We start from the raw sequence: 23,412 nt of genomic DNA, 5'->3' as shown, positions 1-23,412 counted from the left end.
GCGACAAACTCGACTGGAAGAAGATCGGACCATTCCTTATCAGACGAAAAATCTCAAATACCAACTACGAACTATCATTACCAGATGGAATGAGAATCCATCCCATATTTCATATATCGCTACTGGAGAAAGCACCAGATGAATCTACAATCGCTACAAACATCACAACGGAAGATACCAACGAATACGAAGTCGAACGGATACTCAAAGCACGGGGAGACACAAAGAATCGTCATTATCTCGTTAAATGGAAAGGATATCCAAACTCCGAAAACACCTGGGAACCAGCCAAAAATCTCACGAACTGCTCGACGTTGCTTGAACAGTTTCATTCCCAAGGAACGCATCCCAATCAATCTCCTGAGCACCGTCCAACGACTCGATACTGAATTCGGCATCCAAGGAACGAACCAAAACAGGATCCAGATCCTCGGAAGGAGTAGGAAGGACCCCTGTGGTCTTTTGAAGCTGTTCCGCTTCTTCACGTTCCACACGTTCCAACTCTTCGACGTTGTCGATACCACGCGCAACCGCACGCATCATTTTCTCAAACCACAATTTCTTTTGTTTTCGCAAACGCAAGACCTTTTGATTCTCGGCTAAGGCACGCTCCTCAGCTTCTTCAAGCTCCCTCTCGAGCTTGTAATGTTGATCCGCGATGCTGCGAAGCTGTTGAGGGGTCACCCCCGCAATATCACAATTCCCTTGCTTGTCCACCACACACTTCACACAACGACTCGAATCGGAAACGGAGGCTTCACATTGGGGAAGTCCCATACGGGCGCAGCGAGCGCAAGCCTTCATAAAGGACAAAGACGGATTGTTGATTATCGCAGAAAGAAGGTTATCCCGGCGAAGGGAAGAAGCAGACGAAGCTTTAGACCGCTGTTTTGAGACACGGTTAGTCGACATGATGGCACATGATGATGGAAGGAAGAAAACGCACGACACTCAAGCCGGCCTGTTTCGATGGCCTTGAGGACAAGACCAACAGAGGAGGGGCATAATGTTACGAACGACACTGCACAAGACACGGGACGGGACCGCACCGGCTAGGACAGGCACGACCCGTGGGCACAAGAAGAAGGCAGGGGCACGTGACCAGCCACGTGACCCAAGAGGCGATCGAAGAGGTCGATGTTCAAACACATCGACCAGGGAGGATCGAACCGACCGAACCTCGAGCCAGTCGATCAAGGCTCGAAGGGATCGATGGTCGAGCCAATCGATCCAGGACTACAATAGAGAGATAGACGAATACTTAAGGAGGAGGTATTCCCATAGTCAGATAGTCTAGATCTCTATTGATCAATCTAAGCAATAGTTTTACTATTGAGAGTTATACTCTTAACGGCCTTATTGTGATACTGCTCAAAAGCTACTCTGTAGCATTCAACCTGACTTACTTCCTAAGAAACAGACCTACTGTGCCTTAGAACCTAAGCCACCGTTACATTAATATAACTTTATAAATATTATTTAAGTATTTAATTTAAGATTTTTATTTACCTATTTAATTATAGGTAAAATACTATTAATAAGCTTTATTTAATCTTTATAGTTTTTATAAGGTATTCTAAAAAGTTTAAGGTAAATAATTTATTACGATTTAATATAAGCTTTATTAGTAATTTATATTATATAATAACTATTTTAAAGAATATATACGTTAAGTCTTTAATATTACTTAATTTCTTATATAGAATATAATAGGCGTATTTTATAAGTCTATTTATAATAACTAGAATACTATTATAAGCTACTTTTATTATAGGTTCTTTTAACTTTAATAGTTTAATAATAAAGTCTATTATAATAATTTATTATACTCTTTTAAGTAATAATATTAGTTATAATTCTTTATATAATACGTGTTACGTTAATTTTACTTTATTATACGTATCGCATTTCTTAATAACTTCTTATATTATTTTTTTACTTTTTAAAAAGTTATATAATCTTTTTAGCCTATTAATTATTTTCCTTATACCTTAATATTTATGTAATAGGTACTTATATATTTCCTTAATAAGCTATTCTTAAAGTATACTAAAAATATACTATTATTTATTATATAAGAAGGTTTTACCTTTCTTAAATAAATGCGTTTTTATTTTTTAATTATTTAAATAATTATTATTATTAATATATAATACGATTTAATATATTTATATTTTATTTAGCTTAACTTATTATATTATATTAATTTCTTAGGTACCTAATATAAGGTTTTTATTCTTAATAGCGTGTAATAGGGGTGTATTACTTACTTACTTATTTAATTTTAAGTTCTCTTTTTAATTAAGTATATTTACTCTTTTATTTTTAAATTCTTTATAGTATATAATTTTAAAGTTATAATTTGTAAGAATTTTATATTATTTAATTTATCGTTTATTTAAATTCTTTATAATTAAAAATAATATAAGATTCTTATAATTAATATAAACCTTAATTTAATACTTTACTCTTATAAGGTAATATCTTTATTTTTTAAAGTACTTAATAATAGCTATAAGTTCTTTATTATAAATTCTATAATTAAGTTTAAATTTATAAAGTTTCTTTAAGAAGAATATAATTAGGTATAGTTTTTCTTAATTATCTTATTATTTAAGCTATTCGCCTAGTATAAAGTTTAAGGTATTTATTTTAAGCTTATAAGGTTTATTTTAATTAAGTACTTTTAATATAGATTTTAACGTAATTAAATCTTTTATCTTTTAGAATACTATAGCTTTTAGTTTATTATATTAAAAGCTAACTTCTTTTTTTATTAGATTTATAAGAGATTATAAAATATCTTTATATTCGCTTAAGAACTTATAATAAAAGTTTATAAATATTATAAATTCTTTAACTTCTTTTAAATTCTTTAATATAAGCTATTTCTTAATAGTTTTAATCTTATTTAAGCTTATTTATATTTCTTTATATATAAGTATATACCCTAAAAAGTATATAATACTCTAATAAAACTAATATTTTAAGGTTTTAATTAAGAGTTTATTATCCTATAAAGTTTATAGTACTATATATATATATCGTTTATATTTCTTAAGGGTATTTAAATAAATAAGAATATTATTAAGGTATATAACTATAAATACTTTTAATTATTTTTATAAGATTATATTAATTATTCTTTAAAAGGTTATTAATACGTTAATAAGCTTAAAAGGTATTACTAGATATTTATAGTATTCTTTATTAGTTTAAAATACTATTATTTACTTATAGCCTTCTTTTATTCGTATAAGATTATAAGTTTCTTTTAAGTTAAGTATAATAAATTATTTAGCTTTTTTAACTTTATCTTTAATTTCTATTATAAGTAATAATAAATATTAATTCTTAATTATAATCTTATTTAAGTATTAGTAATTAATATATAATTATAGTTTTTTATTCTTCTTTAATACTTATAAAATTAAGTATTCTATTAAAGACTTTAATAGTCTTATATATCCCTTTTATAATATATTCTTTAAATACTTCTTAAGTGCCTTATCTTACTTAAGGTTCTAAGAATAAATCTTATTAAACGTTAATTTAATATTAAATTAAAGTTTAATCTTATAGTTTTAGCGTAAATACTTTAATAGTTTTATTTTTAGCTCTTTATTAAATAGCTTATTATACTTTAAGTATTTCTTAAAAATCTTTATTATCTTAGCTTTTAGCTCTCTAGTAATTACATATATTTTTAAAGGCTTATTATAGTTTAAATAAGGTGCTTTTTATAGGTTATTCTTAGCTTTATAATTATATTCTAGTAAATTCTATTAAAGTTAATCGATTCTTTAATTAACTCGTAAATTACTCGCTTATAACTAGGGTATCTTTAATATAATATCGTGTTTTAAGATTACTATAATATTTAATATAACCTAGTATTTTATATCTTATATATTAACGAGAAGTTACGCTACTCTTATATTAATTACTTTTTAATTATACTTTACTATAATTTCTTTTATAATTATAAGTTAATAAGGCTTATTTTTAGGTGTTTAAGATAATTATAATCTATTAATAAGATTTAATAAGATAAAATTTTCTTATACTCCGCTATTAATTATTACTTAAATCTTTTATTCTATTATAATTATATTAATTATAAGGTGTATTATACTATTAATATTTATAGTATATAAAGACCTATTAGATCTCTATTAAGGAATTAGTTTTAATTATAATAATAGCTATTATTTCCTAATTTATTAATTTTATTCTTATATTATTCTTTAACGCGTTATTTTAAGTGCTATTATTAACGGTTATCTTTTAACGTATTATTAAAGCTTTCTTAGTAATTACTTAACCTACTATTTATATTAATTAAACTTAAGCTAAGTAAGTTACTTATAGTTATATAGTTTTCTTTATTCTTATATTATAAGGTTATAGTTTAAGTAATATATATATTATTCTTAGTATAATATAATTTTTCGTTTAATATCTTAGAATTAGTTTATTATAATTTTAGTTATATTATAAGGGTTATTCTTCTTCCCTTTTATTCTCGTAGAAACTATCTATTACCTTACTTACTATTAAGGTATATATAGTAATTATTATTATAATAAAAGGTTTAATTAAGAAGTTTATATTTAACTTTAAGTTTATTTTTCTTAATTAAATAATTTTCTTCTTCTTAGATTAATTTTAATAAAGGTTTACTTTTTAATAAAAGCGTTTAATATTCCTAAAAGTTATTAAATATTAATTAGGTTTTAAATTCTTAATCTTTATTTAAACTAATATTATTTATTAACGTATAGTTTTCTTTATTACTTATTATACTAAGATTTCACGTGGGTAAATCTTCTTAATTTATAGTATAAAGCTTTTTACCTTTAAGAATTAGCTTTTATAGCTTTTTTAAAGCTTTACATTTATTTATAAAGTGTTTAGTCTTACTATAATTATAATAAGTCTTCCCCTTTTCCTTATTTATAGTATTAAGTTCTATAAGTCTAACGTAATATTCGTATATAATAAAGGTTTATTATAGTTTACTATTATTAGCTTTATTATACTTAGTATAAGATTAATAATTCTTACTACCTCTTTCTTAACGTTATTCGTATAAACGGTTATTTACCTTAATAATTATTTTAATAAAGTTATTAAATAGCTTAAAATAATCTTCTTAATAAATATTATTCTTTACTTTTTCTTTAAGTTTTTAATAAAAAACTTTTATTTTAGGTTTAATATTTTAATTAAGTTTTATTATAATACGTTTAAACTCTCTAATATAATAAGCTATAAATTTAATTTACTTAAGTTAAGTAAGTTATTATATAGCTTTCTTATACTTATTAGAATTTTTAAATGTAATAAGAAGTTATTCTTTAAAGGTTTTATAATTAAAGAAGATATAAATAACTTTTACTTTAACTTTAATATTATACTTAAAATATACGCGAAGGGTTAGCTTTTACTATTCTATTACCTTTTTAATTAAAAGGTTATTAATATAAAGAATCTATAACTTAAGCGTCTTATAAATTTTTTTATTAACTTAAAGATAAGCTTAAGCTTATATAAGAAAGTTTCTTATATCCCTCTTATAATTATTATATAGTTTTAGTTTAAAAAATTTTAGTATATTATAAGTATTTATAGGGGTTATAAGTGTAATTCTATAAACTATTATAAGTTTCTTTTCTTACTTATTAATCTTTTTATAAAGGTTATTTTATTATTTAAAAAGCTATTAATTTTACTTCTTTATTTTAATAATCTTATTATAAAGGTACTTTATTATCTCCTTAAGGTTAATAATCTTTCCACTTAAAGTAAATATCTTAAAAGTTATTATTACTTTAAGTTTTAAGGTAACTTATTAAATAGAATTAATTAAAATGTAATAATAGCTTAGGTTTTAAAGTATAATAGGTTTATTTCTTAGAAAGTAAGTTAAGTTAAATGCTATAAAGTAACTTTTAAGTAATATTATAATAAGGCTATTAAAAGTATAACTCTTAATAGTAAAACTATTACTTAAATTAATTAATAAAGAATTAAATTACTTAATTATAATAAAATACCTTCTTTTTAAGTACTTATTTATTTCTTTATTATAGTTTTAAATTAATTAGCTTAACTATTAATCCCTTTAAACCTTAATTAATTAGCTTAAGGTTTAATTAATTTAATTCTCTTTAATTAATACGTTTAAATATTAACCTCTTTAATTACCTTTTAGGTTACGTAGCTAATTACGTACTCTTACCTTCTTCTTATACCTATAAGTTATATTTATCCTAGCTAGTATAGTCCCGTCCCGTCTCTCGTGTAGTGTCGTTTATAATATATAGCCTATAAGTAATATAAAATATTATACGTAATACAAATAACCCTTTCCCCTTTTTAAGCTACTTATTACTAAAGATTTAACTTAATTATATAAGTAATAATTATTATATTATATAATTCTAGTATATTATAAATTATATATATTATTATTATAAGAAACTTTATTATAGGATTAATTAAGTATATAATTCTTCTAATAATATACTAAAATAAACTTAGCTATAATACTAGTCTTTTAATACGCCTTTTTAAGGAGATTTATTATAGGTCTTATTAAAAAGAGAAACATTAATATTTATTTATTAAATAAATATATAAGGTAAACTTATATATAATATTTTACTTACCTTTTAAGTATTATTAATAGGTTCTACGATTTAGTATTAACTTAAATTTTATTATATAGTAATATATTTTAATCTTTCGCTTTATAGTTAAACTTATCTTAAATAATTAAAAGGATAAGAAATATAATATATAATACTTACTTATACGTTACTTAAGCTAATTAATACCTATATAAGTAAAATTATTATTCTATATTTAACGAATAAGAACTTAAGAGTAAAAAGAGATAAAAAATAAAAACGCGTAGTCTTATAATAAGAAAATTTTACATGAAACTATCTATTAATTACTTTATTATAAGTTACATGCTTATTCTTATTTAATAGAAATTTTATGTATTATTTTTACTTATTACCCCTTTATTAAAGCTTTAAGGTTAAACCTTTTCTATTATTTCTTTTTATTATAGATTTTAATTCTAATAATAATATTTAAAAGTATTTATTCTCCCCTTTTTTATTACTAATAATTCGTCTATTAGATATTAATTTAAAGAGAATTATAAATACTAATTATCTTTTATATAATATAAGAGACCTTACCTAATAGTTAAACTTTATAACTTAATAATTAATAATTAAATTCTATTAATAATAAATAATTACTTATTTAATAAGTTTATTATTAAGCTTAATTATAAGAAGAATATTTTAATTCTCTCGCTAGTCTTATATATAAAAGTCCTTTATATAAGGCGCGTAATAATTAAATAGTATACTAAAAGTTATATGTAATTATTATTATACTATACTTACCTACCTATTTACTTCTTAAACTAATAATAGTATATTTATTATATTAAAATATCTTATTAAAGCTAGGTTTTATAAAACTAACCGCTTATTAGACCCTTTTAAAGATATAGAATAAGAATTTAAGGTAAGTAGTATATTATTTATATATATTAATTTTATTAATTAATTTATAGGTTAAAATACTAAAATAACGCTAATAAATATAAAAGAAGTTATTAGTCTTTATTACTTAAACGCACTTAACTATAAATATTATTATAAACTCTACTTTTAATAATATTCTTAAATTTCTTTACCTAAGTATTATAATCTCTAACACTCTATTGATAGTAAAATATATTTATAACTATATTATATTAATATAATAATCTCTTTTATAATATATTATAAAAGGATTATAAATATTATTAATAATTAATAATTAAACTAAAAATATTTAAACTTAAATAATACTTAATATATTATACTACTTTATTAATATAAAGTAGAATCTTTAAATAATTAATTTTAGTTTAATTAATATATTTAAGAATACATTTAAAGAAAGGTAAAACTAAAAGATTATTTACTACCTTTAATAAAATAATCTATAATTATATTACCTATTAAAGAAAGTTAAATTTATTATTAATAATAATAGCTCTTACCTTAAGCTAAAGCGTTTTTATAAAGCTATTTTATAGTATATTTCTTTTAAATAATAATAACCTAAGATTTACTTTATTTACTATATTACGTATATTTTAAATCTTATTATTAGGGAGGTTATTTATACTACTAAGATAATAGCAATTAAAAAGAGTATAAATTATTAAAATAATACTTATAAGCTTAAAATAAAGGAAATTATTAAGCTTAATAATAACCTTAAGAGTTATCTTTAAGATATTATTAGAAGCGTAAGTAAAATACATATAAATTTAATCTTAGTTATTATTCTTAAGGTATAAGATATTTATTTACACTCTTATATATCTTACTATTATAAATCTAGTATTTTTATTAATTATTTTTATTAATACTTTTATAAATTTAAAATTTTACCTTATATTTATCTTAAAGTAATAAGACGTAAGTAGCCTTTATAAATATATAAGGTAACTTACGCTTAAGGCGCGCTTTATTATAGCTAATACGCGACGTTACTACTTAATAGAATTTAATTACTTTAATACTATTATAAGCTTATAAGCTTTACTAATTAATTAATACCTTTTTTAATACTAATATAACTTTTTAAGAGGGTAAATTTAATAATAAGAATTTAAAAATAAGTTAGCTATCTTATTAATATTAACGCGATTTTTTTATAGCTTATAAATTTTATAAGTTATAATAATAGCTTAATACTTTTAAACTCTTAGAATATAATATAATTAATATATTAATATCTTAATATTACCTAAGAGGCTATATAAAGTTAAGCTAATATATAGAATTCTAGCTTATTTAAAGCCTTATATATAATCTTATAATAAGTAATTAATAATATAAAGGAGAAGGCTAATAAGTATAATACTCTTTTATATAAAGATAAAGATATATATACTATTATAGCTTTACTTACTCTAATTAATATTAAGTATATAAATTAACGCTATTAGGCGTATTTAAGCCTATTATTTCCTAAATAATTAAGTAATATAATTAAGTTATATTATTAAAAGGTATTTACGTAAAAGTATATAAAAATATATTATTAAAGCTATAATAAAACTTATTAATAATTATATACTATAAGCGAGTTATTTATTAAGGTCTTTAACTTTAACCTTTAAAAGGTACAGTTATTTTATAAATTATTTTTAGTAATTATTTTTACTAATAATATTATATTTTATAGATAAGAGTAATAAACTTTAAGTATTTTTATATTATTTATTAGGCTTTTTTTTATAAACGTTAAAATATATTAAAAGATATTTATAGCTTTTAATAATAAATCTTAAAGTAACTTTTATATTAAAATATCTTAAGAATAGCTTAAAACTATCTTATTATTTAGCTAAGTATTATACTATTAAAGCGCTCTTAAAGTGTTTATTATAATATTAACTACTATAATTAATACTATTTATTAACTAAGGTATTAATAAACTATTTTTCTATATTAATTTATAATTATAAGAGTAATTAATAGCTATTATTATTAAAAGACTACTTCTTAAACACTAATATTCTAGTAATTATATAATAATAATACTTATATAAGCTATAAAAGGCGCTTAAATACTTAAATATATTAAATAAACCTAATAATATAAGCTATCTTTTATTAAATAAGTATAATATTAATACAAGTATTTATTCTATATTTATTACTTAAATTAAGCTAATTATAATATAAATAAGAAACTACTTACTTAACACGTAAATTAACTTAAAGAGAATAAGTTATATATATAATAAATAAAGAGCTTTAATATTTTAAGTTAAATATTATATAGCTTCTCTTCTTTATTAATTATATATAATAAGGTATTATTACCCCTTAAAGATACCTTAAAGCTCTTTAGCCTAATAATTAAAGCTAAGCGTTAAAAAACTAATTAAAGTATAAACCTTAAAGTATAAAATAAAAATAATACTTCTTTTGATACGCTTAATATATTAACTATTATTACGCGCTTAAAAGATTAAATTAAAGCTTAATTATTAAGTTTAAGTTTAACTTTAATAAGTTTCACGCTAAGAAAACCTTATCTAGCTAATTTAATATTAGCTTAAGATACTCGCGTATAAAAGAGATAATATATAGAGTATTTAATATTTATTATATTACGTATATAAGTTAAAAGAAATATTTAATTAATTAAAAGAGAGTTATTATAATAAAGAGAAATATAATAAAATAATTATTATAATTAATTATTATATAACTTAATAAATATACTCTTAAAGTAATTACGTTTACCTTAAAGGTAATAAGTAATTTAAGTATTCTTAAATTAAATAATAATACGCTTAACGTAAATAGCGTAAAAATTAATATCTTAAAATAGGGAAATAAGGTAAAACTTAATAAATATACTTAAATATACTCTTAAATTAATTACGTTTATCTTAAAAGGCTAAAGTAATAAATAAGCTAAATATTCTTATATTAAATAATAATATACTTAACGTAAATAACGCGGGAATTAATATATTTAAATAAGGAGATAAAGTATAACTTAATAGACTTTTATAAGGCGTTAATTAATAATAATAAAGGTTTTAAGTTACACTTATATAAGTATTATATAAAGTAAAATATAATACTTTAATACTTAATTAATAATAATAATTATTATAATTTAATATAAAGAAAGTAAGCTATATAAGTCTTATTTAAGTACCTAAAAACACTTAATATTTTTAATAAATAATTATAAATACCCTATTTTCCTCTACGAATCTATTTAAGTCTTTTTTTCCTACCTATACCTACCCAAAGCCCACGAGTAAGCAACTCACACGGGTACCCGTGGACCTTTTACACCCTACTCCAAAGTCATTTGCAACGGAATAGCACAGCCACAGCCACCTAACTTGCCAGGGGCGTGGCTCGGGACCCCATATATTCTCTCCACTTTGGGTCGGTGGGGTCTCATTCTTAGTCATCATTGCGTGGCTTGTGCGACAGATCTCACGTGATCTCGCCATCGAAAATAAAATTGTACCACAAAATCTTGCCGATCGATGCATCCATCATTCAACAATTCTTCTTCTTGTCAGCCAACGCCCCCACGGCGCTGCGTTGCATCGCCGATGTCAATTCAGCGCAGGCCAAAAAGGTCCTCCTCTACCCAGACTGAGTAAGTTGTTGCCATTCTCCTGTTCTTGCTGTTTTCTTTGACCATTATGATGAATTTTCCCTTGTGAAATTACCGCGGCTTATGACACTCGTCAGAGTGGCCTGATTACGAATATTACTCAACTATTTCCTGATTTTGTGTTCCTTCCACTTTTCCATCACGCGAGATATGTATCATGTTCAGAGTGGTTGCTAACAACTGTTCCAGTTTCCAGATGTGCCTTTGACAGACCGAACTTTGTATTTTCACCGACTGACGTAGCAAGCCACTATTTGTCGATATAGTACTATCCAGCTCCTCATATACGTCTTCTCCATAGCGTACGATTTATTCATGCGTTGCAAATATTCCCCTCAGTAGTTGGGTGTTCCAAGCCTGGAGGTTCTGTTCGGCCACCCTGTGTTTAGATACTCCAAATCACAACAGCTTCGGCTTCTAGCTAGTCCCAAAGAAACAATTTTGCACGTTATATGACACCTCGTATCTTTCCAGTTGATTGAAATTGCTACCGCGTCCACATTTAACTGTTGATAAACACGTATCAGGCCATCTCAAAAGTACAAGCAGAGCACTCGGGCCTCACGGTCTCACCGTCAGCTTGCTTGCTTCCGATCACCATTGCCGATTTTTGTGACAAGCTTTGTGAATCGTACACGTTAAGCGAAACTACAGTGGTCGAGGAAACCCCTTGATCAAGACCAATGGCTTTTTGCGTACGATGTGTGCAAGATGACCCTTTGTGTCTTGCCGCATTCAGAGATCTACGGACTGCCATTGACCAATACAGTCACGGCCAACAACAATTATAGTACTTGAGAACCACCGAGTTATGGAAAACTCTAGAGGCATAAATAGGCGCCGAAAAAAACCAAGAGCTCCAAGGCAAGCCATAAAGTTAAGCTAGCTGGCCAACTCACACAGCGCTTCACCACGGCGCTGTTGGAAACAAAATGTCAACGTCACCTACCCTATGGCCAGATTGCATTTCGGCGTGCTGTCTGTTTAGGGGATGCAAACTAGAAACACCCCGGTATTAGCCCTCTAATGTCTGCCTAGCTAACCCAATTAACTGAATATCAGATGACAGTCTGACCAGACCAGACAGGTTTGTAACCTCTTGGACGCGCATCTTGTGGGGTTGGGAGTGTTGCTAGTTTTGGAAGTGATGCAGCCTACTCCGCGCACATGAATGCAAAAGCAAAAAAAAAAAAAAAAAAAAAAAAGGATAGCATGCACTCCGTACATGCGCAGGCAACAAAGCCCTCAACTGTACCGACTAATGTGCATGGATGATGTGATTTGCCGTCTTCGACAACCGAGGATATAGTAGTTGTGAGGATTGCGTGCCCTGTCTCGTGCCGTCTACTGCCAGGGTGGTAAGCGCACGCCGAGACATGGCCGCCAAATTGAGACGAACGGCGATTAGGAGAGGCTGAAATGTATGTTTAAAAAGGACTCGGAAATATTCCGAAGCCATGACAACCGCAGACGCCACCCGTACATGTAACACGCCTCCTGTTATTACACGCCAACCTGTGGCACACACCCCTGTGTTTTGTTTTGTTTTGGCGCTTCTCCAGCAGAGATCAACATATAATATGCATGTCTTGAGCAGCACCGCATACGAATTCCCGAATATGACCAAGAAGATGCTGCACGGTTTAGTGGTAATGGAGGGAGTCGTGCAGATTCGCCCAACACTTAATAGTTGGGTCACTTCTTGTCAACATGGACGTCGTATTCACTCTCGTAGCCAAAGACGACCTACCTTGTTTCCCTCTTGCCCATTACTAGCTCTCACTGCAGCCCAACCATGTCTACCACCCTGATCTCAGCAGACAACGAGTGGTCTCCGCTCAAGGCCGTCATTGTCGGCCGGGCAGAGCACTCGGCCTTCCCGTCGGAGCCACGGGCCGTGTTCGAGGCGAGCATGCCGGCCGAGCACGTCGACGAGTTCCGGCCGGGGAACCCGTTCCCCGCCGACATTGTGGCCAAGGCGCAGGAGGAGCTCGACAACCTGGCGTCGGTGCTGCAGCAGCACGGCGTCAAGGTCTACCGGCCGGACGAGGTGGACTGGCTCAAGGTCGGGGGCTACACGGGGTCGATGCCGCGGGACACGCTCATGACGGTGGGCAACACGCTCATCGAGTCCCCCTTTGCGTGGGCCTGCCGCCGGCGCGAGGTCGAGCTCGGCTACTCGAGCATCCTGCGCGAGCTGTCGTCGGGCGGCGGGCCGGCACGCATCTGCCGCGCGCCGACGATCCTCGGCAAGGACACCATCTACGACCAGGCCGTGATTGACGGCACGCGCGAGCCCAACGGCAGCCCGAGCTGGTCCATCAACAACTCGCGGCCGGCCATGGACGTGGCCGACTTTGTGAGGCTGGGCAAGACGCTCGTCGGGCAGCTGAGCCATGTCACCAACATGAAGGGCATCGAGTACCTCCGCGCGCAGGTGCCCGACGGCTACTCGGTCGAGGTGCTGCGCACGACCGACGACCACGCCATGCACATTGACACGACGATCCTGCCGCTGCGCCACGGCCTGGCCGTGTACAACCCGGAGCGCGTGAGCGAGGCCGAGCTGCGCCGGCACGCCGTCTTCGCCGGCTGGGACCTCCGGCCGTACCCGATCAAGCCGAAGCCGCGCGAGCCGCCGAGCCCGCCCATGTACATGTGCTCGCCATGGCTGGTGCTCAACGCGCTGAGCCTGAATGAGAAGCAGATCTTTGTTGAGGAGCAGGATGTCGAGTTTGCCAACTGGCTCCGGGACGAGTTTGACATGGAGCCCATCACGCTGCCGTTTCAGCATGTGAACTGTCTCGGGGGCTCGTTTCACTGCGCAACCGTGGACTTGGTGCGCGAGTAGACGAAACACCGGGGAACGAGTAGTCATGGCCTGTTATGCAACCATTTTAGTTGAGCGGGCGCTCGTGTTGCTAGTGAAAGAATTGTAGTGATGCGCAGAATCTCGTTACACAATGTGAAGAGGACCATGCGGTGAGCCCGACGCAACGTCTGGTCTCTGTGATTGTACTGGCCGTCAGCGGGAGTGACTGGATCGGCTATTGATGCAGCGTAACAATCGGCTCATGTAGATATCTCCCGAAATGGCATTGAGTTTGAGTTTGTTTGATATTCACAGTCGAATGCGGGTCAAGGGGCATGCGCCCCCGCAAAGTTGGGGGCTTTTCTGTTTTCTTGGCGAGATCCATCAAAGGGTCTCAAGAAATAAAAACACGGTGAAATACGGAGTAATGTCTCGTGCCCAATCTGCTGCATTCGCAACGGCAGAGAGGAATGCGTCGCCAACGGAAATGAGCCGCGGGTCCGTTTTGCGAGAGAAAACCAAAATCCCCGTGGCGAGTTATTGGTCCCATTATTTTGCCTGGTTGGTTTCCGGCCGCAGCAAACAAGACCAGACAGACGTGCAAGTCTCAGTTGCGTACCCCGTATGTTGTGATATGTCGTTGCGTGGTCGATCCCTGCCATGTAAGAGGAACACGCGGAAAAAAAGGCAAGCTTATGACAGACCCACTATTGCTTATTTACTGGCGGAGCAGAACCCGCTTTTTTTTTTCTCGCCCGCAACTAATTGGCGCCAATTGAGGGCTCTCTTTATATGTAAGTGAATATCCAATGCCCGATAGAGATGAGAGGGAACAAAAAAAACACAGAGAAAAAAACAAAAAAAAAATTAAAATTAAGCATGCTTCCTGTTTCCAGCACGGTCAATGGGATCCCATCAGCTGAGGAAATGATGCACAAACGGGTCAAGTGGCGCCGGCTAGCTACTTGGCTACCGATGTATGACTGCAATCTGACTTGACGGCTCGGCATCTGTCAACTCGTCTCGTTCGGGTACTGGTGCCTTTGAGTTAATGTTTCTCCACAACGGCTTGCTGTGTCACCCCAGGCATGTACCTGGGCGGTTATATGCACATACAGAAGACACGCCTCAGGGAGCCGCATACATATGCAATTAGTCGCGCTGGGGTGCGCAGGTCGGCGGCTCGAGCCCCGCTCAACAGCTGCACATGGACCGTCGACGGCACATCGTTGTATTGCAGACGCCAGCAAGATCGACACATCAATCAATCGCCATGTTCCGAAGCCAAACCGCGTGCGGTTTGCGGGAGACACAGACACCTCAGGGTGTTGCTGCAACGCATACGAGCTTAGGTGCCCTTTTTCCCTTTTTTTGCGCCACCATCATCTTGTCCTGAGTAGGAACCAGCCCCATTGCGATATCGGTCGTGACATTTGGTGCCGCGACACCGCCATGTCGCGATGCCGCGAGCAGATGACGATTGTCAGAGTTGTGCGGTAGCGCCAGAAAAGCTCTTTTCGGCTGCATCACTACTCCCGCAGACAGACGATACAATTCAGTTTTCCCCCGCATATTACTGACCCAAGCCATTGATCGCCTCGACACCATGGTCAGCAAGGCGAGAGACACTCTGCGTCTCCCATCCTCCTCCGACACCGTCGTCAACAAACTTGACCGCCGCGCTTGCTCAGCGGCACCGGCATGCATCTTTCTTTCTCTCTTCTCTCTTCTCATCAAGGGTCGCCGATTATCAATTAAAGATGGAGAAAAGGGACATTCCTAGTGACGTTCCAATCCGCTTCATAGCAAAAAGCTACACCCACCGCCCGAGTCACCACCCCTTGTCCAAGACAACCCGCCGATGGAACCCGTAGAAGATGTCCTCTACGGAACGGTAAGTCTTGCCATCCGTCGCAGCAACTGGCCCAGCAACTCACACGACCCAGTTCGGCGGCATGCTGGGCAAATACATCGAACAGAGCCAGCCGGACCAGCTGCCCCTGCGATACGCAGGCCCGTTGGACTGTTTCCGCCGGTTTCTCAGTCCCACGGCGCCCTGGGCCTGTAGGCATCAGCGTGCCGCTGGTTGGCGCCGCCGTCGAAACCAGCAGCCTGTTTGCCTTTGAAAGCGCAGGCCGCGAGATGCTGTACGCGTCTGGACTGGCGTCTCGAGACGACAGACTGCCCGCGCTCCTGGCCACCGGCGCCTTCGCGGGCGCCCTCGCCTCCTTTGTCCTTAACCCCTGTCGAGCTGGTCAAGTGCCGGATTCAAGCGCCCACCTCGGCAGATCGAGTCCACACGGCCCCCTATGCGTCATCCGGGACGTCTTTCGCAACAAGGGCCTGCTCGGCTTCTGGCACGACCAAATGGGCACTCTGATCAGAGAGACGGGCGGCGGCGCGGCTTGGTTCGGCGCCAAAGAGGCCGTGACTGCCATGTTGTACTCCCGGGCACAGTATGCTGCCTCGCCGTCGCAGAGGGGGGATAATATTCTGCGCAGGCCGCTGCCGCTGTGGCAGCAGGCTGTTGCTGGCGCCTCGGCCGGCGTCTCCTACAACCTCTTGTTCTTCCCCGCCGACCAGACACCATCAAGTTCCGGGTGCAGACGCGGGCAGTAGGGGGGCCTGGTTCCTTTTGGCGCGAGGGCCTGGCTCTTTGGTAGAGCCAGGGGCTGCGTGGCATGTATGCGGCTGTGGCATCACATGCCTCCGGCCTGCACCTAGCTCGGATTCATCTTCGTGTCGTTTGACGGACTGAAACGTGTCTTTCCGCTGCATTGAGTTCCCGCAGCCGCCTCGAGTCACATGTGAGGGCAACACAGTCTGAAGCGGGAAAACAAAAAGTTGTGGTGGGCAAGAGTGTGACTGAGACAGTGGCTGGCAATGTTCCCGCGAGATGGCCATGTCTTGCTCTGTGGAACTGGACAAATCCTCTCTCGGTGATCAAGCGCGTCGGAGCCACATGCCGCTATTCACCCTGCCAAGTGTGTCAACGTAGTAGGGAATTGAATCCTTTTACCACTCTCACTTAAATTTGATGTTATGTTTGCTATTACCTCTGTAGTCTTGAAATTTCCGAGGTTGGATTTACACAGTCTTGCTCCGCGTATGGATGGTCCAAGGGTTTGCCATGTGGATCGTTTCTTCCTTTTTAAACCTCGGGCATACATGCCATGAGCTTGCCGCGTGCACGGCAGGTGGATGGAGGATCAGAGCCGTGCATGTTTCTGCTTCGTCAGCGTAGCATACATGGATTCCGGACGGTTTACCGGGTGCCGCTGCACAAGTTTGGACATTCATCGCGGGTTAGAGCTTGGCACCATCGTTGCATTGAGGGGAAGGGGTCTGGCTACAGGGATAATAAGCATCACGGTCAGGGAGGAATAGGCCCCTCAAGTCGCAAAGGCGGAGCGGGTTGGGGGGTTCCTGGAGAGAAGACACCCCCTTGATGCTAGGATTGTGTATATTCAATCCTTTCATGTGTCGTCGTGACGAGACTGGCTAGAGCGTGGTCTATCATGTGTTCTTGCGTCGACTCTAAACCTAAAAAAAAGGGAAACAAAGAAACACCAGGCCCTTTGTTTACTCGGCAGCGCTGCCTCCACTCGTGTATAGCTTGTAGAATGCCGACATTGAGTTCGCCAGAAGTTCCTGTGGGTTTCCAGATTCAACCACTTTCCCCTTGCTCATCAATACGATTCGATCAAAGTCCATCACGGTGTGTAGCTTGTGGGCAACGGCTATCAGGGTGCGCCCTTGAAGCTCCTGTCGCAGCACCCGCTGCATGAGTTCGTCTGTTTCCGAATCAACACTGCCCAGACTGTTAGCAATTCCCAATTCTGTGGATAGCCAGACATTGGCTGCATCCTTGGATTCATACCTGCTTGTTGCCTCGTCGAATATGACAATGTTGCCTGGGCGCGCAATCGCGCGGGCGAGACAGAATAGCTGCCGCTGACCGTGAGACAGAGAGTCCTCGCTCACTGGCGCGTCGAGTCCGCCGCGACTGTCCAGCATGTCCCAAAGTTGAACAGCACGCAGTGTTTCAATGATGCGCTCATCAGTAGAGATGTGCAGCGGGTCAACGTTCTCACGAACACTTCCGTGCAGGAAGAACGGTTCCTGGGGCAGTGTGTTGAGGCGCCGTCGCAGTTCTTCGCGCGATATCTTTCTAGTATCGTATCCGTCAATCGTGATGCTACCTGCATCCAGCTCAAGCATGCGGAGAATCGTCAACAGAAGCGATGATTTGCCACTAAGGACGCCTTTCAGTTAATAGTCAAGTAGTGACATGAACTGCACAAAGGAAAACTCACCTTCCTGTTCGTCCGCACAGGGCAATCTTTTCTCCCGGTTTGATTGCTAGATTGAATCCATCTATGGCAGGCTTAGCAGATGCCTCGTACGAGGCTGAAACATTGTCAAAGATAATGGAGCCGGCTGACGGCCAATTGTCTGGCAAGTCATCCGCCTCTCCATCCAAATTCTCCGGCTTGGTATCCTGAACAAAGGCTTTTATGCGGCCAATCGCACCGAGGCCCGTCTCCAATTGGGTCCATTGTGTGACAAAGCTCTGGAGAACGCCGCTGAAACTGATGACGTTGAAAAGAGCCACACCCAGCAACCCAGTTGATCCGTTGTGGACCATTGTTGCGAATGCAACCAGCATTACGGCAATGCCAGCTGCCAGCAGATCCAGAACCAGGGTCAGCCATCTCTGAATGCACCATAGCAGGTAGTATGGCTTCTGCGAGGTGTCAAGAGCCTCGTAGCTCTGATCCATGTACTCTGCAGACCATCCATATGCACGGATGCAAGTGATGCCCCCCAAAGTCTCAATAAAGTGAGAAAATAGCGGCGCTTTGGTTTCAATATCGAGCAGTCGCAGCTGGCGCGAAGTTCGTAGATAAAACATCTGAATAAGGAAGATGAGGGCTGCACAAACGGGGATGGAAGCAGAAACGTATCCCGAGCCGGTGAACACCAGCACGGCCGAGGTGATGACGCCGAGAAAATTCATAACGGTCTCGTCAAGAGATTGCGGAAGATCGCTGTCAATCAGCTGTAAGTCTTGACTGAACCTGTTTGTAGTTAATCCAGCGTTGGTCGATGTGAGAAAAGACGTTGTTGCGCTAGAAGATCATCAGTATCGGCAATCGAACGGCGAGGACAGCCTTCCGCAACTGGGAAAAAAAGGCACCAGTACTCACTGCATGGTTGTATCAAGCAAAAGCTGGTGGAATTTGCGTGACGTTTTCGGAACCAACATCATACGGAAAGCCCTAAAATGCAGTCAGCCTATTTGGCCATGTCCCGTGTGTTACATTAACCTACCAGTCAGATCCCATGCAACCTACAACCGCCAGAGCCGCGAGACCAAAATACACACCCAGCCAGTAGCCAATGTTTTCATTTGGGTGCTTGGCATTGTAGTCGGTCCACCATTGCAACCATATTGCTAAAGAAAAAACAGAGTTAAGAGGCTGGCAAAAGGACGGACTCGGGAACACCTACAAGGGAAGCTGAGCCCAAAGGTGTAAGCTGCGCAGATGAATGTATAAATCGAAAAGGTCCATGCACCAGCAACTTTGATGTAATACGCATAAACCTGCAAGTCGCTTGTTTTGCGCGCAGACCCCAGCTCGTCTTCCTCATTGGAGAGACCAAGTTCCTGGTAGATTTCTTCCGGCAACTCCAACAACTCCTGTCGCGACGTCTCAACGGCTGGCAGACTTGCAAGTCGCTGCACATAGCCGCCAGACGCGGAAACTTGCTCAAGAGTACCTTGCTCAGCGATGCTACCTTCCTTGTTGAGGACCACGATGTGGTCGGCAAAACGAAGATGGCCAACTGAATAAGTATTTAGTAAGTACGCGTGGCATCACAACCTCAAAAGAGTTACGGTACCTGAGTTTGTGGCAAGAACGACAGTTGATTTGGTCTTCTTGAGAATACCACCGGCATCAAAGACAGCCTCCAGAATGCTGGCTTCAGTCTTCCGATCAAGTCCTGTGAGGACATCGTCCAAGATGATAAGTGGGTTCCTGGAGTATAAAGACCGAGCCAACGACTACCTCTCGTCAGTGCCTGAGTTCTACCCATTCTGAAGCAAGAGATCACGACATCTGCTCACCACACGCATTTGCTGGCCGCCACTTAGACGCGAGCCTCGCGTACCAGTTCTTGTTTGGTCCCCATCTGGCAAGTCTTCAAAGTCAGTTTCTAGCGAACACGCGCGAATAACGGTATTATACCACTCCGTGTCCCAAGCAGACATTCCTAAAATGTTGCTTTGCACCGTGCCCCAGGTGATCCACGGCGACTGGGGAGCGAATGCGCATTTAGAATAAGCAGAGATAACGGAACCAGAAACCTCGGGCAATTCACCCAAGATAAGCCGCAGCAATGTTGATTTACCAGAGCCAACAGGCCCAACAATCATGGTTGTCTTGCCGCGAGTAATTTCGAGATTTATGTCCTTGACAATCGTTTTTTCAGAATACCCCGCCGCGGCGTCCTTCAAGCTAACAGCGCTGCCGCCGGCACTGAAAGTAGAAGTATCGAGGCTCCCAGGTCCCCTTGGGATACCATTCCGAGGCACTGTTGAGTAAGATTTTTGCGGTAGATTTTCATCAGATGGCGTGCCAGACTGTTGAAGAGCTGGAATGATTCTAAAGTCTTCCCTCTCAGCGGACAAGATATAGGTTTGCACACGATAAAACGCATTGAAGATGGTTTGAAAGTCCTCGAAGCCATGGAGCAAGGACATGACGGGCCTATCTTGCAGCTGGAACAGACTCAAAACTGCAAAAGCAACACCCTCCGTCAAGGTCTCTGTATTATTGACTTTTGCCAAGATGATATAAGACCCAAGACCCAAGACGGGGGCAAAAGTAAATGTACAGTTTGCTGTCAACACCAGGATTAGATTGTGTTAGAAAAAAGAGGCGCTCTGCAAGGAGTGTCGGAGCGACGAGACTCACCAGCGCCGGTCTGTAACACGGACAGGAGACGAAAAGCACGTGAGGACCGGATTTCTTTGATTCTGAGACTCGACACAATTGTGTGAATGGTGCTTGTCAAACCAGCCATTCTGATGGCCTTCATTGTTCCCAACATCTTGGATGTTACAGCCAAGCGTTTTTCAATAGCCTCAAGCCATGGTACTTGGGCGTTTCCGGCTGCAGAGGCAATAGGAATACCAATAGAAAGACATACTTGTGGTACGTTAGCATTTTGCAACTACGAAAATCTGTTATCCTGGATCGGGCTATACTTGCCAATAATGAAGCCGGTAGGGGGGAGTACGGCGATGCCGAGGAGCCTGTAGAGCAGCCCAAGGGACAAGGCGAGCTCCACGAGACTGGCATATGAATCATGCAGAATTGGCATACAGAGACCAATACGGTCAATATCAGCGCTCATCAATGTAATGGCCTCGGCATCGTGAACGGCACTGGCGTCAAGGCGAAGAGTTTTGCCGAAAATAATAGTGATTAAACTGCCGCGGAACATTGTCAAGACACGATATGTCATGTGTTCGTACCAGGCCAGCGACAGCTACAGAAGATGCGATCAGACTATGAGCGGCGATAAAAATGGGTAGGAACTACATCGTACTGCTTTACCAATGTGAACAAGAGCATACGCCCCAATGAGACCGTAGCCAAAGTTTCTTGTATTGGGACCGTCCGGTTCCACAGTGAAATCTAGTACTCTCTTTACTAAAAAGGGTTCAGCAAAAGTGAAACCTATATATGCCAGCCGCGGCAAGACACCAGCCAACAGATCCCACTTGTAGTGCCAAATAAAGACCCAAAGCAAAGCGGTTTTGCCAGATTTGTCAGCTGTGAGGTAGGTACATGTCAGTGAAGGACAGACTTGACGGTGCGAGGGGAGCGTCCAGAGGAACTAACCTTTTGCCCATCTTTCCTGCAACTTAGTAGGTCGAGAGGCATCGAGAATATCTTGGTCAAGTGGCGTCAAAGTGTCCACAGTCAGTAGCGTTTTGTATCCCTTGAAAAATAACCTGTTTAGCCAGACGAATAGCACTCTGCTGTAGAACGAGGCCGCGGCTTCGGGCGACGTGTTTCTCCATTGCAGCATAAGCAGCCTTCGCTTTTCAGTTGTTTCCAAGGCCAAAAGCACCAGCTTGACAAAGTAGCTGGCGAGGTGGATGGGGGCCACGACACGGTAGCCCGGGATGAAGAAGACGGTACGCGCACAAGCCATATCCAACAAGCAAGATATGCCGAGGTAGAGACATAGTATAGTCGATGGCCGAACAGATCGGACGTGCTCCAGGCATGACACGTAGAGCAGCCAGATAAAACTGGCTATGATGATGGCTCTTAGTGGTATAGTGAGCCTGGTGGTAGGCGTATTCGGCTGTGCCCAGAGAGCAAGCAGAACAATCTGGAGGGCGATGTAGACAGAGAATGTCACCTATGAAATACTCTTTGTTAACTACCTAGTAGGTCTGAGCGGTATGAAAGAAGGAGTCGAAGCATAAATTACAAGTTTTAGTGTGAAAAGCCACGATCTATTGACTTTGGGAGCAGTATTCCAAAGAAGTCTGGCGCGAGGGACGAGGATCAGGACTGGAAGCTTGGCTTAGCAAGGCGTAACGTAAACACCAAGAAAACAGGCTGCTGTCATCTCTCGTACCCGTAAGGAGAAGAGGCATAAGAGTGAGGATGCTCTCTTCGAATAGAAGCGTGAAGTCGAAGCCATTGAGACAAGCGTATGCCACTGTGGGGCCAAACACGTCGTGAATATCAATCGAGCACGAGCTACGGGCCATGCTGGCGGTGAGCACAGCGTTTTCCCTTGGTGATAGTATTTGGTGAATTAAGGAGCCCATGATTTGGCTCTGGGGTGGTGGCGAGGCCAATTGCGATTTTGGTACGCGGCACTCATGGGGGAAAGGCCATGAGGGTGGCGAGTGTCCAGTTCAGCGATACCGCGTCAGCATGATGAATTGCGCCCAGAAATTGATGATGGAAATCGTCGCGCGTTAATCATCATCTCGGACGTAAAAAATTTGGGGGATCATCCGCCGTTGATAAACTTACCCCGCGGGGTGAAGTGTAAAGCATGGACCCCACCGTCTTCCCGTGTCCTCAATCCGATCTTGCCCAACTTCCCCCTTTTAGGGGCCGTCGGCTCCACCGTCTTATTTATTGTCATTGTCAACTAATACAAACTGGAGGTCTCTCCACTTTTGGTAGTGCAATTGGCAGAAGCCAAGTCATCTGTCAGTGAGAGCCACTGCGATACAATTCAAATATTGGCATGGTGACGAAATGTCGACGACCACGGCAGCGGTTGAAGAGCGATGACGACTGGTATGCGA

General features: G+C 37.8%; 5 protein-coding genes across 5 annotated transcripts; 2 read left to right on the top strand and 3 right to left on the bottom strand.

Annotated features, from left to right (window-relative positions):
• Positions 1 to 274: 274 nt before the first annotated feature.
• On the bottom strand, positions 275 to 1,318 carry J3458_022581 (uncharacterized protein). The gene has a single exon (XM_066123078.1). The coding sequence runs from the start codon at positions 910 to 912 to the stop codon at positions 298 to 300; it is 615 nt and encodes a 204-aa protein (XP_065972596.1). The 5' UTR covers positions 913 to 1,318; the 3' UTR covers positions 275 to 297.
• Positions 1,319 to 12,902: 11,584 nt separating this feature from the next.
• J3458_020996 (uncharacterized protein) lies at positions 12,903 to 14,468 on the top strand. The gene has a single exon (XM_007812559.2). The coding sequence runs from the start codon at positions 13,041 to 13,043 to the stop codon at positions 14,094 to 14,096; it is 1,056 nt and encodes a 351-aa protein (XP_007810750.1). The 5' UTR covers positions 12,903 to 13,040; the 3' UTR covers positions 14,097 to 14,468.
• A 736-nt stretch (positions 14,469 to 15,204) lies between these two features.
• Positions 15,205 to 20,387, bottom strand: J3458_022580 (uncharacterized protein). The gene is made up of 8 exons (XM_066123077.1): positions 20,191 to 20,387; positions 19,965 to 20,127; positions 19,572 to 19,907; positions 19,392 to 19,515; positions 19,268 to 19,339; positions 18,374 to 19,189; positions 17,938 to 18,312; positions 15,205 to 17,868 (listed from the first exon to the last, which is right to left on the bottom strand). The coding sequence occupies exons 1-8, from the start codon at positions 20,332 to 20,334 to the stop codon at positions 17,640 to 17,642; spliced, it is 2,259 nt and encodes a 752-aa protein (XP_065972595.1). The 5' UTR covers positions 20,335 to 20,387; the 3' UTR covers positions 15,205 to 17,639.
• ORT1_4 (mitochondrial ornithine carrier protein) lies at positions 15,935 to 16,676 on the top strand (the record flags this gene model as incomplete). The annotated part of the gene is made up of 2 exons (XM_007812558.1): positions 15,935 to 15,951; positions 16,004 to 16,676. The coding sequence occupies 2 exons, from the start codon at positions 15,935 to 15,937 to the stop codon at positions 16,674 to 16,676; spliced, it is 690 nt and encodes a 229-aa protein (XP_007810749.1).
• On the bottom strand, positions 20,362 to 23,027 carry J3458_020994 (uncharacterized protein). The gene is made up of 6 exons (XM_066122342.1): positions 22,725 to 23,027; positions 22,575 to 22,657; positions 21,974 to 22,502; positions 21,338 to 21,904; positions 21,041 to 21,274; positions 20,362 to 20,966 (listed from the first exon to the last, which is right to left on the bottom strand). Exons 1-4 carry the CDS (start codon positions 22,918 to 22,920, stop codon positions 21,633 to 21,635), a joined length of 1,080 nt encoding a protein of 359 aa, XP_065972594.1. The 5' UTR covers positions 22,921 to 23,027; the 3' UTR covers positions 20,362 to 20,966; positions 21,041 to 21,274; positions 21,338 to 21,632.
• Between the last annotated feature and the right edge of the window lie 385 nt (positions 23,028 to 23,412).

Source organism: Metarhizium acridum, assembly GCF_019434415.1.
Source record: "Metarhizium acridum strain ARSEF 324 chromosome Unknown scaffold_577, whole genome shotgun sequence".
Taxonomy (NCBI): domain Eukaryota; kingdom Fungi; phylum Ascomycota; class Sordariomycetes; order Hypocreales; family Clavicipitaceae; genus Metarhizium; species Metarhizium acridum.
Note: the sequence above shows the minus strand (reverse complement) of the source record. Positions and strands in the feature narration are given on the sequence as shown.

Coding starts and splice junctions, on each gene's coding strand:
- J3458_020994 (XM_066122342.1), bottom strand. CDS start 22,920: ATGGGCTCCTTAATTCACCAAATACTATCACCAAGGGAAAACGCTGTG. Junction 22,503..22,574: donor GGCTTTTCACACTAAAACTT/GTAATTTATGCT, acceptor AGTATTTCATAG/GTGACATTCTCTGTCTACAT. Junction 21,905..21,973: donor GCAGGAAAGATGGGCAAAAG/GTTAGTTCCTCT, acceptor CCTACCTCACAG/CTGACAAATCTGGCAAAACC.
- J3458_022580 (XM_066123077.1), bottom strand. CDS start 20,334: ATGTCTGCTTGGGACACGGAGTGGTATAATACCGTTATTCGCGCGTGT. Junction 19,340..19,391: donor GGTTGCATGGGATCTGACTG/GTAGGTTAATGT, acceptor ACTGCATTTTAG/GGCTTTCCGTATGATGTTGG. Junction 18,313..18,373: donor CTGTGCGGACGAACAGGAAG/GTGAGTTTTCCT, acceptor AGGCGTCCTTAG/TGGCAAATCATCGCTTCTGT.
- J3458_020996 (XM_007812559.2), top strand. CDS start 13,041: ATGTCTACCACCCTGATCTCAGCAGACAACGAGTGGTCTCCGCTCAAG.
- J3458_022581 (XM_066123078.1), bottom strand. CDS start 912: ATGTCGACTAACCGTGTCTCAAAACAGCGGTCTAAAGCTTCGTCTGCT.